General features: G+C 40.9%; 1 protein-coding gene across 3 annotated transcripts in view; it reads left to right on the top strand.

Moving 5' to 3' along the window:
* NELFA (negative elongation factor complex member A) overlaps positions 1 to 12,756 on the top strand; it is a 39,738-nt gene extending 26,982 nt beyond the window's left edge. For 2 of the 3 annotated variants that reach the window (XM_090035413.1, XM_090035415.1), the window contains exons 8-11: positions 1,680 to 1,791; positions 4,991 to 5,247; positions 6,787 to 6,886; positions 8,382 to 12,756. In XM_090035413.1, the coding sequence (XP_089891539.1) occupies positions 1,680 to 1,791; positions 4,991 to 5,247; positions 6,787 to 6,886; positions 8,382 to 8,566 (654 nt within the window). In that variant the 3' untranslated portion in view covers positions 8,567 to 12,756. The remainder of the gene's footprint in view (positions 1 to 1,679; positions 1,792 to 4,990; positions 5,248 to 6,786; positions 6,887 to 8,381) is intronic. The other variant, XM_090035414.1, reaches the window with a different exon arrangement.
* The last annotated feature ends 3,312 nt before the right edge of the window (positions 12,757 to 16,068 follow it).

Here is a 16,068-nt window from a genome sequence, read left to right as displayed (position 1 = left end):
TCCTACCCCCGAACCTATCTACTGCTCCTCACTGCTCCTCTTACCTACAGGCTAGCTGAGGGTGCACCCCATTCAGTCTTCCAGGTTGTTGATAAAGGTATTGAACAGAACTGGCCCCAGGACCAACCCTGGAGCACTCCACTTGATGCTGGCTGTCAACTAAACATTGAGCCATTGATTACTACCCTTTTTGAGCCTGACCATCCAGCTGCTTTTCTAGCCACCTTACCGGTTCATCCAACTCATACTTCCTTAGGTTGCTGGTGAGAAAGTTATAGGAGACTTTCAAAAACCTTGCTAAAGTCAAGGTACGTCATGTCCACTGCTCTCCCTTTGGAACCAGTTATCTTCATCATAGAAGGCAGTCAGGTTGGTCAGCCATGACTTGCCCTTGGTGAATCCTTGCTGACTGTTCTTAGTCACTTTCTTCTCCTCCAAGTGCTTAGAAATGGATTCTTTGAGGATCTGCTCCATGATTTTTCCAGGGTCTGAAATGAGCCTGACTGATCTGTAATTCCCTGGATGGTCCTGTCTAAGGAAGCTGAAAACTGAGACATTGTTCTTTTTAGCTTCAAGTCTTTTTCCACTAAATCTTTCTTTACCAGCTGAAGCTGGTAATAGTCTGTTTAGTAGTCCTCTTATCTGGACAGAATTTGATTGATTGGTCGGAGCCTCCCTGAGACTTTCACACTTGAGACCAGTGGTATCATCATAGAGACAGTATATTGGACATGTGCATCCTGAACCCAAATGGCTTCTCTTTCCTCTTGAATAAAGCCTTATGACTAAGAAGTGTGGAGCTGTTGCAGTGGAGTTCAGTTCATGCTTTTACCACTTGGTATTCTTTGACGCAGGCCTCTACTTCAGAGCAGGTTTTAGTAGGGCAGGCCTTCAGCTCATATTTATAAATAACTCTCTCATTTATATCTGCGAGAGAGAATATAAATAAATAATTCCTGAAAGAAAAGTTGCTTAATAGTAATTAACTCTTCCAGATTTCACAATCCATCCTCCACACCCATTGATCTGGAGTCCTAACATGAGATTCTTCATTGGTAAAGAAGCTAAGGGGCAGCTGTGAGCATCCTGTTTCTTTTTATAACCTCAATCACAGGGCTTACACACTGCAAGGCTGCAGACCTGGCCCTTGACAGATACTCCTTTCTTCAGAAAAGTGTTGATGGAGTCCATATGAAGTATGTACCTCAAATAATGTAAGGCAATAGTTGTTTGTCATTGCAAGATGCTAATTCTGTATAATCCTTGAATGACTTAATGTCTTTGGGCTATGTCTTGCAGTTTATCTACATTAGGAAATGATATTCTTTAAACAGCTCTACCAGTAGAACTTCCCATGCGGATAACATTCGTACACCAGACTGGGTGGGTTGGTTTGTTTTTCTTGTTTAGCTCCCATGTCACTTTAGAAGCAGTTTAAAATGGGGGAAGCTTGTCTCTTCTTAGTAAGAGTTACTAATATAGCTAAATTGCTATAGCTCCATCTGAATAACTGGAAGAGTTTCCCATAACTCGATGGAAGAGTAATTGCTACAGAAAAATAGAGGATCAGACATACTAGTGGAATTTTTAAAGTTGAAATTTGCATTGAAAAATGTAAGAATCTTCGTGAGGTCATACAGTAAGCCACAGAAGTTCAAAAATTGTTTGCTGTTTTACAGAAACTTGGCGCTTTGAACAATGAGCCAGCTCTACCTTCTACAAGCTATTTGCCTGCTACCCCCAGTGTGGTGCCATCCTCTTCCTATATTCCAAGCTCAGAAACACAGCCAGGTAAAACTTTTTTTTTCTTGCTTCTGGGCACTTTTGCTACATTTGGTTTGCTTGTACATTTTTATTGCCTAGCATTACAAATGCAGGACTGAAACTTTCTTGCCATAAGTAATCCCACTGATTTTCACAGGACTATTTATGTGACTAAGAGTTGTCAAAATGGGTCCTTGGGTTCTTTTTCAATTGCCTGACTCGCCATTTTACACACCTTTTATAAAAGAAGGGAAATGTTCTTTCCTTGCCTTTATTAAATTGCTGTTGGTTACAGGGCTGACTTAAGGCTAAGCAGCTTCAGGTTTTAACTCTTAAATAGTTCATTTGCTTGGTTTTTTAATAGAAAATCTGATTGTAAAACATCAGTAATGTGGGTAGATCCTGAAATTTGCCTTGTGGGACTGGTATGTGGGGGAGGGAAGGGGGGTGTTCATCTCTTTTAAAGTGTTAACTGTAGTGAAGGCTTCTTACTTTAATAGTCTGTGGTTGAATACTTTCCACTCTCTGTCTTCCCCTTGTTTTTTATAAAGGTTCCTAGGAATAGCTTAAATGGCTAAATATTTCAAAAATGTTAAACTAAATTACATTCAATAATAGAGGATGGTCAAGAATGAAAGGACAGCATATTTTGGATCAAAGCATTTTTAGAAAATGGTCTTTTTCCACCTTTCCACGTGTCTAGATTTTTAATGAGACTACAGTGGAGACCTATCATGTTGTATGTCTGTGAAATGCCTTAACATACCTAAATAGGGCTTTGTTATTAAAGCACTTTGGGATGTTTCAGTCAACATGAACTGCTGTAACCATATGAAAACTATAACTGCTCATGCAGATCTGTCATTTGTAGCAGTGCTTACTTTTCAGTACGTAAGCTATGGCGTGCTATTCACCACAGACTGAGGCATGTGCGTGGCTCAGAAGCAAAGCTCCATGTTTCTCTTAATAAACCTCCCTCTGGTTGAAAATTGGCAGCTCTGGAAAGACCCTGGTCAAAGAGCATCACCATTAACAGGCCCTAGTGCTAATTTTTAGGGTATAGGCATTGTTAAATTGCAGAAAAATCAACATGTATATTTCTGAGCCTTGTATTTGTCTTCATCTTTCCTCACTACACTTCCCTTCCATCTCCACTTTTTATAACCAGCAAATATAAAGTTGTTGCTTTAATAGATGCTGTATAAAGAGAACATTGGCTTAATATAATTTTGAAGGAGCTGTGCTCTTTCTAAGGATCTTAACATTTCTTAGCTGAGAGAGAACTGGTAAAAAGTCTAGGGTTTTGTCTGTTCTACAGATTGAAATTGAAATTGAAATTGACACGGGTTAAATGATTTGCTTGAGGTCACTAGAGTTAATGCCAGAGCCAGACATGGAACCCAGGAATCACGATTCCCTTGTTATCCTTTCATCTGGAGACAACTCTCCATAGTCTGTAAATAATAGACCTTCTCTCCTCATAAAATACATACATTGTTGTGCCATAAGGCTGTGATCCCCAGAGCCTGTGTTTAACTGCATTAGTTGGTTAACCTCATTTTTAGAGGGTTTAATAGCACTCTCTTTCTAAAAATCGTATAGTTTTGCTTAAAATGAGAGGCCCAGGATTACGAGCCTCCAGCAGTGTTCTTGCATCAATAATTTGTTTCACTTGCATTTATTCTTTCATTCTACTTTGGATGGAAAAATATTGAAAAATGGTGTATCCGGTTTTGAATGGACTATAGCCCACAGTCGGTGTGAAGAGGGCCAAAAATAAATCATAGTGTCATAAGGGCAGAGAGGCATAGGAGAACTTAATTTTTATTTAAATAGGCAAATTTTTTTGTGCATTTTGGCTGCTTATTTCTTCACATTTTAGCCTTGTACATAATTAATGTCAGTCCATTCACTACTTGATTACTCTCTTCTGCCTCTGTCCATGCTCTAGTTTAGTAGTCTGCCTACATGCCCCTCCTGCAGGCTGGATCCAACCCATGAAAATCCAAACCCTATCTGTAGTGGCATAGGGGGTCAGTGGCATGCAGCTTGGCCCAGTGCATCCCCTTTCTCTGCACTGCACTGCACCACACCGCACCATGTTGCTGATGCCCTCTGCAGTTCTCCATGATGCTTTCTGACCCTTATACTGCCAGACTTGTCTGTGTGGGACTTTCCCTGGATTGTAATTTTTTGAGACTAGGTTTGGAATAGGCTCCAAATCTGATTTGGGAGATTCATTTTTCTAATGGCTTCTGCTTGGGGAGAAAAGTGAAATCTCATTGGCGAGGCCAACTCCTGGTAAGAGAGAGCTCCTTCTCATTTTAAGTCCACATTTAAACAAATGATCTGGGGACTGGTTTTGAATTCTACAATGTCTGTTGCATAGGCTATTCTGTCCATGTCCTTAATCTGCACTAACAGGCTGAGAATTGGGCAAAGTAGAGGTGTTCAAGAAGCCCGTGGTGGAAGCACTCTAACTTTTCAACCTTTACTTGAAGTGCCTCCATTTAGGTCAGGAGGAAGCAGAAGGCATGTGGTGGGGGCCTTGGTGCTGCAAAGTTGCTGGTGTAATGCTATGTAATATACATCACGATGGGATCTGTTATGAATGTTCAGTATGGTGCTTTTTGTTTAAAGTGCTAAAGTCTGATACCACATCCATCCAGAGTTATCTTAGAGTGGGATCTGCCATTTTTACAGCACTCTGTGCCGTTACCATCTGTTTGGTTACAACTGTAGAGCGCTCTCTGCACGCCTATCGCACAGTAATATAACTTTTATGTACCTGGCCTCAATTTCCACTTCCCTTGTAAGTTGCTTCTGTTTTTTCATTTCAGGAAGTGGAACATTTCTGTAGTCTCAGCTACTGTATACTTGGTCTTCCAACAATAAGTATACTCCCACTAGAGTACGCTTATAATGATGGAAGTATGAAAACCAAGTGTGTAATGCAGATTCCATTAAATGCAAATTCTAATTATATAATACAACCAGTAGAAGTTGCTCATGTCTGTCCAGTTATTGCTTTAAAAAAAAAAAAAAAAAATGTAATGGGAAGGAAAAGAGAATTTTGGTTTTTTCCATCTTAATCTGTAAATAGAAATAAATGGCTTATTGAATCATATTACTAAGATGTAACTATCTGGATGTGCTTGTCTACAAGTACGAAAGCCATATTCAGTTATGGGTGAATCCTTTTTTAACTCTCCTGATTTTGTTTCAGCAGCTGGCTCTACTCGGGAGGTCTTGCAGACTAACAGGCAGCCAGAAGAGCCTACAACTCCAAGCACTACTACTCTTCCTGCTCAGTTCAAACAGAGAACCCCTATGTACAATAGTAACTCTAACCCACCTGCAACTACACCTACCTCACCCCTAACACCTACGACGCCTCCAGCTATTTCCCCTGCTGCACAAACACCACAAGTGACCCCCCAAACTCAGCAGCAGCCACCACCCAAGAAAAGTCTCTCACTCACGGTACATACCAGTGTATTCCTTGATAATTGCTTTTCTTGTACCTCCTGAAAGCTCTTTACCATTAGCCTTGAGGGTATGCTAATTTTTGTTTTGTTCACTAGCCATTACTTGTTTTTTTTGGCATTGGGGCATAGGTGGGGCTTCAGATGTTACCTAGGGATAATAGAAATGCATTGCAGTTTAGTTACCATTGCTGTTGAACACTCTCATGCATCTCTGGGTTTTACCTGTTCAACCTTAATGGTACAGTAAGGGAGATTTTTTGTTACCTTATTTCCTTACACTGTTTAAAAATGAATTACTTTTGTTTCTAACAATGAAAAGGTCCCACTGTGGCTGCTAGGATTACAAGTGAAATAAATGGAGTGGGAATGGTACATTTCCAATTCAGAGAGGAGTTGTAATGTAAAATGACAAAGACGAAAAAGGTAGTGACATATTATAAAGTCAAACTTTTAATTTTCTGATGTTGTAAAACTCCATGCACCCTTCCATCTCCTGGCTGCAGCTCTTGTGCTCCTAGTGAAAGAGCTGCATGTGTCCCTGTCTGCACATGCATATGCCTGAAGTTAAGCATGTGAAGTGAAGCACTATTTATCATAAGCATCTCTAGGCACTGACGGGGGGAGCATGCTTTAGCGGAAGCAGCAGTACATTACTTTGACCCAGCTCTGCATCATCTGTATAGATTGGGTACTTCAGCGGGGCTTGTTTGTGGTTTTATCCAAAGCTGATTCAATAGGTAAAACTGCCAAAAACCTCCCATTAAAGTGCCTGACCTGTGCAGACTTGGGAAGTCAGGTGCAACTAACACAGTGCCTTTTCTGGGCATGTGCTGGGCTTGGCCCAGGAGCGCGCTGAGTTTAAAGTGCCAGGCATTTTTCCCCTTGTAACTGCAAACAGCTTCTGTTTCCAGAATTGGATTTTGAGGAAGAGCCAAGTCCGTTTTTTTCTGTCTTTTCAGTGTGTTACATTCACTTGTTCTAAAAAATGTACCAAGGGTTTGTAAGATTCATAATGTGCTGTTGCAGAAAAGGTGGAACTGATTTAGTATCTGCTCAAGTATTGGCAGAGGCTTCAGAGACTGTGTTTAGTACAATTTGAAAATTATTGAAACCACCTTCTTGTTGCTGCCTCTTCTCAAGCCCAGACAGCGGTCATTGATGGTGGGGACTCTTCTTTAACTGCTTCTTGTATATGAGTTTGTTGTGAACTCCTTCCTTCTCTCCTCTCCTTTTGACAGTAGGGAAAATAGGAAGAGGGTGTTTTTGAAAGAACTTCTGTTTGGACTCTTAAAAATTCATCTTCTGGGAAAGGCCAAGCACAGACAATAGAATATTTCTGTACTAAATAGCTTTGAAATGGTCTTAGTGGGACTGTGAATCCTATGGCAGTCTTAACATGTGCTGTCATGTGCCTGGTGTGGTATAAACAAAGATTGTTTGTCATCTTTGGCTTTTGAATAGAATAGTACTGTATATACTTTTTAATACTGCTTTCTCTACTGAAATACATACTTTTTATTTTAATGTGTTGCAGAGGGAGCAGATGTACGCTGCACAGGAAATGTTCAAGACTGCAAATAAAGTTACAAGGCCAGAAAAGGCTCTCATACTTGGATTCATGGCAGGATCCAGAGGCATGTATTAAGACTAACATGGCTTTATTTTGAGGTGTAGAGATGTGACTAATGCTGCATTAGTGACAACTGGGCAGCATCTTATTGTGTGGTTTAAGTATAACAATTCAGAGGAGTCTGAAGAGAGCCTTTTGTAAGGGGCTGGAGTTGCCTTGCTGCGTTCTTTGTCAATACTGTCCCTACAGTGGTAGTAGAAGTAATCCTTATGGGATGGCTGTCTCACTGGACTGCCTTGCTGCCCTAACTTTTTATTTTTTTTATTTTTGGCAGTTACAAAATATACCCCTTAGGACAAACACGTTTGAATAAATAAATATCCAAAAAGTAAATCTGGAAAAGAAGACCCACATGGACAAACTGGTCAAGGCTGTTGCCAAGTAAAAAAAATACTTGTAAGTCTTGCATTCAGTCCAGAAACGAGTGAATTCAGGTGTTCTGTAGTCACACAGTACAGAGCCTGCTCGCCCCCGTTCTTCACTATGTTAAACATAGGCACTCTTGTCTCGGATCCTGTGAATCGCTAGGAGAGGGGCCATCTTGCAACGTCAGATCTCAGGTTATATCAAGCGTTTATAGATCAAAGTCTTACACAACTATTTGGGTGTAATGGTCCCTGAACTCACTCCAACATCTCTGGCTTTGATTTTAATACTTAACAGATCTTGTCACCGTAGAATCTAAGCCCTTACAAGTAGAATGCATCACAGCGGTCCAGCCTTGAGGTGACATGGGTATGAACTGCTGTAAATTTGCAGGAGTCTCTTGTATATCTGGCTTGGCACAGATGAGAAGATGTGTTTTTTTTACCCAAGGTATTTCCTGAGCTTGAAAGAACAAGAGAATCCTACACTACTTCCAAACTGAGCTTCCAAGACCATTTTTGTAATGTAGAATAATACACATTTTAAGTAAATATTCTCCGGTGATCACCTGCATTCTTTGAAAGGTCAGGAAACAGACAGTGTAGTATGTGGTCATAGCCTTTAGTCTCACTATCCATACTACCCAGTGGGTGGAAACTGTTGTTCAGCTTTGAGAGGATTTGAAGGAAGCGTATTCCCAAACTGCTGAAGCCTGCTAAGACTTATAGTAAGCTTTGTGTATGGTCTTATAAAACTGATTCAGAGGTTGGTTTTTTTTGTGTAATTTTTATTTATTTATTTATTTGCTTATTTATAATGCTGAACTGACAGGGAGAGGTTTCTTCTAGTACACTTCCAAGACCTTCCTCCAGCTATCTTGCTAAGCCCTGAGTGCGATCTCTTGGGCTTGGTTTCCATTGTTATGTTTCATAAACTTAATGTCTGAGTTTTGTAAACATGTAGGTCCCAGCTTGATTCAGGGTGCTAGTGATACTGTAGTAGTTATTTGGTTTCTGCTGGTGTGGCAAATCCAGAGCTCTTCTTTACCCTTTAATTTGTTTCATAGACCGTATTGAGATTTGTATTTAACTTTCAGTTTGATTTTTGAATGTTTTTAATTCTTGTTTCCACAGAGAATCCTTGTCAAGAGCAAGGTGACATCATTCAGATCAAACTCAGCGAGCACACAGAAGTGTTACCAAAGGCAGATGGCACTGGTAGCACCACCATGTTAGTCGATACGGTCTTTGAGATGAACTATGCTACTGGCCAGTGGACCAGACTAAAGAAGTACAAACCTATAACTAATGTCTCCTAAGGAATTCAGCAACACCAAACTGCGGACCAAATCGAGCTTAGGATCAGCCAGCTCACCTAGTGTCAGCTATATAAAATGGCATTCATGTGTAGGCTTCTTACCTTCCAGAACAGAAGTTGTGGCTCTTCAAACTAACTGGGCTCAGGTGAATGCAGCGTGAAGATGGTGTCAGACTGACAGATTTTTTGTTGTTGTTGTTGGGTTTTTTTTTTTTTAGTTATTTTAAAGAGGTGGGGGAAGTTAACATTTTATTCTGTGATTCAAGATGCTGGAAAGAGATCACAGCTGAATGCTTGTTTTTTTCAAATTGGGAGCAGTTTACTTCCAGGCACCTGGGGAAAGAACTGCTGCAGAATTTACTTGCAGTTTACCTTTTACACAAGGGCACAGATTTTACTGCAGAAATATTTACTTGGGTTCCATTTAAAAAGTGGATAGTTAAAACTGCAGTTGTCTTCAGTTATTCCTATAACTCAGTTGCAGTAAGTCTAACTGTTGCAATGGTAGATATTCAGTGTCCAATGGCTCTTGATACGTTTTGGCTTATTTTTTGCCAGGGTCATAGAGTGGGTTTGAGAGAGATTTTTCTTGTTAACCTTGCTATATTGTCAATGTTAATGCCCAGCATGAGTTAATCCATGTTTGGCATAAATCAGCAGAGATCAAGAAAAATTGAATATCAGCTTCTGTTAAGGAAAAATGACCATTTCCTTTCATGTCAAATTTAAGATTGCCAAAAAAAACCCCAACTTGTGGGCTGTCTGGGGGTGTTTGGTGTCTGCTGCCAGGTGAAGCTCCAGCAGAAGTTTAACATATGGCTTTTGTACAGCAGGCCCTTCAGACAGCATCCCAGTCCTGGAGAGTGCCCCTAGGGACCAGTTTAATGTTCCTACAGATTTTAAAGAACTGATCCTTCCAGCAGCAAAGCGAGCAACTGTGAATGTAGAAGGCTGAGAAGATTCTCATTTCTTTTAGTGCACGTGTGACTAAGCAGTCGCTGGGCACTTGATGACTTGAGTCCTATCTAAACATGCTTTTCCTACCAATATAACTGTGTTAAGTGGTTTTTGTTTTCCACCAATACAGTTATAAACTGCCACTCCTTGGGTGGCCAGTTACACTCTCATAAAGATACCTTTTACTGCTATAGCTCTATTGCCTTCATGTACAGGAATACATAATTTCAGTATAAGTGTAGTTACACTGATACAAGTATGTCACCCCACAGAGGTTATAGCTCTGCTGTTTTACACAAATAGTTCAATTTTATTTGCATCGAAAGAACTTTAGGGTTTAGCCCTTACTAGAGACTTGCAAAAAGTTCAGTTTCTGCCAGTGCACGTTTGGGGTTGCACTTAAGAGTATGACGCTCAGGAGGAAGAAGTGCAAAGGTAAATCATGAAGCATCTGTGTGGGACTGAGCAGGAGGGGCCTGTGCTATCTCCAGGCTGGCATAAAAGTAAAACATTAGTCTGATTCTCAAGACAAAACCACGCAACCTTTTCCTAAGAGGAAAGCAAACGGCATCCCCAAAATGATAGCTCTGCATGCTAACAAGGCTTTTCGCCATTTCAGGCTTTTTTTTATAGTGGACGTTTTTATTTTCAAATTCTCAAATGCAGGGGAGAGTGTTTAATATGTGTGCTTTTATTTACAACATATGTGACCAAAATTTTTGTGCTCTTAATTTTGTTTGAGCAGATTTTTCAGAACGTCTCGCTTTATGTTCTGACAGGGAAGCTGAGTTCTGGTGAGAAAGGTATGGAGCTCGTTGCCATTAAGGAGTCAGTACTTGTATCTGCACAAGAACTGTGCAGTGCAGCCCTACCTAATTGCCCCATTTCAGCAGAGATGTAGATTGCTGCTTTTTTCCCAAATCATTACAAGTCAGTCAACAGATAATAGAAGCAAGCTACAATGATCATGGTGGGTTTTAGTTACTAGACTGAGTTCTCTATAGGATGCAGTTGCACGGTAGCTCTAAGTTCTTTGACTTGATACCATTACACACAAAGGGCTAACGTCCGAATATGAAAGAAGCGTTCATCTTTTTAAAATGCTGTAAGAAAGAACTGATATTCCCTTTTGCATTTGCTGTCAGATTTTAATGCGCCATTTTTGTAATAAGTTTTCTATAAAATAAGCCAGTCGGACCTTTCAGTCTTCTGCTGCTGCTTTGATAAGTAGGTTTTGGACTTAAGGTACAAGATTTTTAGTGGACTGCACATCTTGTGGGATGTCCTCATCCTGAATTGTTGGTTCAAAATTCAGTCCAGTGTGGCAGCATTTAGTAGTGTGCCATCAGATAGCTCCTATCTGATATGTGAAATGAGTGGGAGGGCTCAGGCAATAGCTAATGGATAGATGCTTCCCCCCAATCTCAGCTGTCAGCACGGAGGTGCTCCCCTCCCTCCTCTTGAAGTGCTTTTGGAATCGGAGAATAAAATAAAGAACAGGGAAAGTGTCCACTGGTTGCCCCTTCGCAGTGTGGATGGACACACTTCAGTCTCCATGCCTCTTTGTCACAAACTAGTCCTCTGCAATATAAAACTTCTTTTTGACTGCAGTTTAACTTTATCTGGACTGCTATTGCTAGAATCAAGACGAGAACACTCCTACAGCAATTCGCTTTAAAAAAAAAAAAAAAAGGCAAAAGCAGACTTCTCTTGGCTGAGTCTGGCCCTGAGCACCAGAATGTTTCAACTTGCTCTGTGTATCGTGAGGTATTTTAAATTAACTTTCTGAGGAAAGAGTTTCCATTTCAGTGCTTTAGGATAATTACACTGGTAAAAAACCTAACTATAGGTAAACCCATGGCTCATAAATTGAAAGTTCTGAGCCAGCAGTTAAGTCTGAGTAGGGATCGTGCCAGGCGGTTCAGGAGAGCGCAAAGCAAACACTTGAATTCCAGTATGTTATTTAGGGCTTGAATAGGTAGTAGGATACAAAACAAACTTGACCCCTTGAGCTTGATATTTTTTGTCTTAAGTATTCAGTCATTTAAGATGCTTGCTGGATTCTGTACATGAGATTCAAAGGTGAATTGCAAAGTTAAATGAAAATAGTTAACTCCAGAGTGATGCACCAGTGGCCTGGTGACATGGTGCAGAAGGCATGCATATGGTTCAGAGCTAACCTTTTTTCTCTGTTGCCTCCTTTTCTTTTCACTTCGCACAAGAACAGCATTGTAGCAAACAGCCCAGACTGTGTGCGCACAGGGGGAAAGAGCATCCCAGCAAATTCCATCTTGCAGAGAGCAAAGGGAAACCTGAGGAAAAAGTTGTGAAAGCCCTTCCCAGCTTTGCTATGGAGGAGCCAATAAGCTCATAAATCTGGGAGTAACCTGAAGAATTGGCTTTACCTAGGAATTGTGAAGTACAGAAGAGTGCGACTTCCCAGCCCCCACCTTCCATCTCTTGCTCTCCATAAGGAAGAAAGACTTGCTGCCTTACAGGCTTCTTTCTAGTTGCTGGTCCCACCCACATCAGAGCACCGAGTCTCTTTGGGCTCCAGGTTAGCCTCTTTCCTTGCAAGCAGGTGGGACCAGCAGTGGTGAGAAGATGGAATTGAGTGGATGAGGCCTTGTAGGGCTCCCTGGTCAGGAGTTGTGGTTAAAGTCCCACCACCCCCTTAGCCAAAAACATTTTTTCCCTATGATCATAGACTCTGGTAATTCCCATGCAGTCATCCAAGACTGGCTTTGTTAGGGTGACTAGCATGGTAGCATAAGGCTAGTGCCCTAAGGATTAACTTGATTTTTATTTGTGGCTTTACCATTAAATAAGATGCTAGACATGACTGGGGGAAATCAGCTTTTGAGTAGTTAGTACTAAAAAATACCCCATGAGAAACTGCTAATTTCTCCCACTGAAGCATGTCCAAGTGCATTAAACCACGGACTGACCTAGCCGACAAACTTGATACTTTGACATTGTGTAGCTTGAGGTTGGATTGCATTTTCATAGCAAGATCGGACTGGGAAAAAAAAACTGAAAAAAATGTTAAGCCAGAGCCCACTGGGAATCTGGTGCCTTTAACAAGAAATGTCATTTGTAAAATGTTACATCTATAGCATAGCCTGTATGTTTTCTATTAATTGTTTTTGTACAGTTGTAAATTCAAGATCTTCAGTCTCCGGGTACGTATTTTCAGTGTAATACAATATGTATAATAAAAGTTTAGATTTTCTAAAGAAACTCCAAGGCCTGTTTTTTACAATCCCCCAGTGTCGCATATTGTGCCAATGGTTGATCTAGCAGTGTAAAGTGATAACCTGCTTGTATCAGAATAATGCGCATTTATAGCCCAGCTTCAAAACAGACTCAGTAGTGGATTGTTTTATAGTGCTTATAATCTTGTTTTTGAAGGGTGCTTGAGCTCTGATTTTTTGCTAGCTTTCATAGCAGTGAAGTATTTATCATTTGCATGACTAATTGCACAGTAATATCTATTCCGAAGTCTTGCAATCAAGTATAGAAAAGTTTTTCAATTAAAAGTGTTTAGGTTTTAAATGCTGGAGAGAGTTGTCTTGAACTGGACTTCAACAGATAAAATTAGCCATCCAAATACAGGATCACTCGGTTCCTGTACACGTGCAGGGAACCTGCTCCGACATGCTGGAAATCCAGCGCGTCAGAGCAGATGGATTAATCAAGTCTGCTGGAGCACGGAAGTAAATGGACTCCAGCAGCCTCTGGCATCATGTGTATCAGCATCTCCGCACCAAGAAATAGCGGTGAGGTGCTTGAATTAAAGCCTGTTCAATGAGCTTTAGTTTAAAGTGCCCCACTGCCATTTTTCAGGGCAGGGGACGCTAACACATGATGCTTGGACACTTTTAATTAAAAAAACACTCACTAATTAAAGCACCCCCCTGTGCTTCCCAAAGCATGTATAAAAATACCCACTGAATCTATGGTCCAACTACCACTATGCTTCTTATTTGTTTCTCAATTTTGTGTGGTAACAGTGTCGTTTCTTGTGTAAAAGAGAATGTATGTGTGGGGCTGTCAAAAATGCTGTGATTACAGTTGCTTCTGAGAGGTTTTTTTTCCTCCAGCAGCAGAACCACGTTAAAAAGCCTTCCAGTCTTTCAAAATGAAATTTAAGTATGTAACCACTCTACATTTTATCTAGTTCAGTGGAAAGCAGCTGAAGAAATTCTTAGATCAGAAAAGAACTGGTCACCCCTGCCCTTGTCCTTCAAATAAGCAAGAAGGACGCTAAGGTGCACGGTTGGTGGCCCAGCAGTTGCAAGCAGAAGTGCTCACAGTGCACCCTTGTCGCATCCCAACAAATCTGAGTTCTGCCAAAGACTTTGTAGCAAGGACACGAGAAAGGAGAAGTGCTGATGTTCTTTAAGGACAGCACGTGTCAGGTTCATTGTTTAGCAATAAGGCAGGACAGGTGGCACCTTGTGCTAAAAACAGACAACTGGTTTGATGTGGCCTGGGATATGCCTTAAAGGTGTGGCCTAGCTGTTTATGCATTAGGCTTAAATGGCAATTAAATCAATTGGTCACAATTGTTGTGAGGTGAAGTATTAATCTGAATAATTCACAGGTAGTTAATGTGGGACGCTGAGTTTGGTTGTTTCTTGTGCTGGGTCAAATCCAGACCTTAGACACTCTGATGCAAATCAAAACTGGTATATTTTAGCTCTTTGACTCTCTGAACCATTTAGTCTCTTACACTTTCATAGGAGATTGCCAAATGAACTAATCAATTCCTAGCATCCAAAGTAGACTGTAGGCTGTCCCTTTATGAAAGCATACGTCTCTCTGAACCAGTTAGTCTCTAAGGTGCCCCCTATCCTGCCTTCTCCCTGAACACTACCTCTTTGTTTTTAAAGTAGTGTAGCCAAGAAGGTTGCAAATGGTAAGTGTACTTGCTCCTACTTAAGTTCTTTCTTGTTGAGAGTTAAGGTCCCTGGTATTCATGGGTGAGATGCCAATATTAAAGCTACCATTTTAGTTATGGTGGGGTTTTTTTGTTTTTTTTAATTAAGTTTCCTGGGAAAGGTGCACAAGGAAAGATGCTTTACAACAGTGGTTTTCAACCTTTCCAGACTTAAGGCACATCTTGTTAGACTTAAGGCACCCCTTGAAAAAACACCTAGTTACTTTTTTTTGTTATTAGGAAGAAATAATACAGCATGTTTTTTCTGTTGCAAAGAACTTGGAAATACCACAGTTGGTCAGAATGTTTTAATACTATGGATTCTGATTTGAAGTCATTGGGTTTATGTTGTGAATTGTCTGTGCACCTCACAGTGCTAATATTCTCAGCGTCCCTAGCTAAGAATCACTGCTTTATAGAGAAGTTACCAGTCTACTGGATATAGCTTTCATTACACCAACATACATAGGAGTGTTTAAATACTAAAAAAAAAAAAAAATTAACAATGTAAATATGTACAACTAAAATTGCTGACTACATAAAGTTTAACTCTTAGTTTAAATAAAGGATGCTTCCCTTTTTTACTATTAAGCACCTTGGCTCTGAAACCTGTACAAGAGCATAGCTGTCATCTGTGTAGGAGCAAAACAATCCAAGTCTGCAGTGCTAACAAGGCGCCTGTAAGTGTCTCGAAGCAGTAACAGCTGCTGTTGGAAAATGGCTTTTGAAGTCACTCCAAGATTCGCCAGGTTTATGCACCTTCACATTGGCAATGGGCACTGATGAAGCCACTGAATTTAGCTTTCATCAGTGCATCTCCTTCACGGGAATTGGATCAAACAACTTGTGGAGGCAAGGTCAAGACTTCTGGCCTTATTAGGATCTGGCAGTTGGCAAGCCCTGGAAGAAGTGCAGGAAACTGGCAAATGGCACAAGGTGCCCCAGACGGGCTTCAGTGGCTGGAGTGTCAACTTGCCCAGGTTAGTCAAACTGTTTGCCGCTTTGTGCTGATTTTCTGTGGTCTGTGATGTTCTTAGAGTCAACGCTTCTGTTATGGAAAAAGTCAATATTTAAGGGTACGATGTGTGCCTGGGGATTCCCATGGGGTGGGTTTCTGTAAGCATGGGAAGTAGGGGGTTCCCTGCTTGCAGAGAGATGCCCCAGGAAACCTCTAGGGCATACCTCTAGGCAGGGAAAGCTGCTATGAAGTGACAGGAATGATTACCATCTTTTGTCACAGCTACAAATTGGGGCATTTGTGATGCAACAAAGGGTATAGACATTTGTTTGCTTTGTCTTTGTGCTGCCATGAAAATGGTAATGGAGGCACAAAGGCTACTTCTGTTTGCACCTGAACTGCCTGCAAGCAGAGCCCCTGGCCTCAGCAGTTGGACTGACTTGGAATATGCTGTCCTTTGCCTTCCCTTCCTCCCCCAACCCCCCCCTCCCCCCCACATACTGTATTTTACTCTAATTTAAGACTACCTGACCAATAATTAGATTCTATACATGGAAAAATTATAATTTCCATGTATAGAATGTGACCATGGGGCAGGGGGGGCATCTTAAATACATCCTCCCACGCTGCAGCTGGGGAAGCATAG

The sequence above is a fragment of the Crocodylus siamensis genome, chromosome 2 (assembly GCF_052110815.1).
Source record: "Crocodylus siamensis isolate JL-2025a chromosome 2, ASM5211081v1, whole genome shotgun sequence".
In the NCBI taxonomy this organism is placed as follows: domain Eukaryota; kingdom Metazoa; phylum Chordata; order Crocodylia; family Crocodylidae; genus Crocodylus; species Crocodylus siamensis.
Note: the sequence above shows the minus strand (reverse complement) of the source record. Positions and strands in the feature narration are given on the sequence as shown.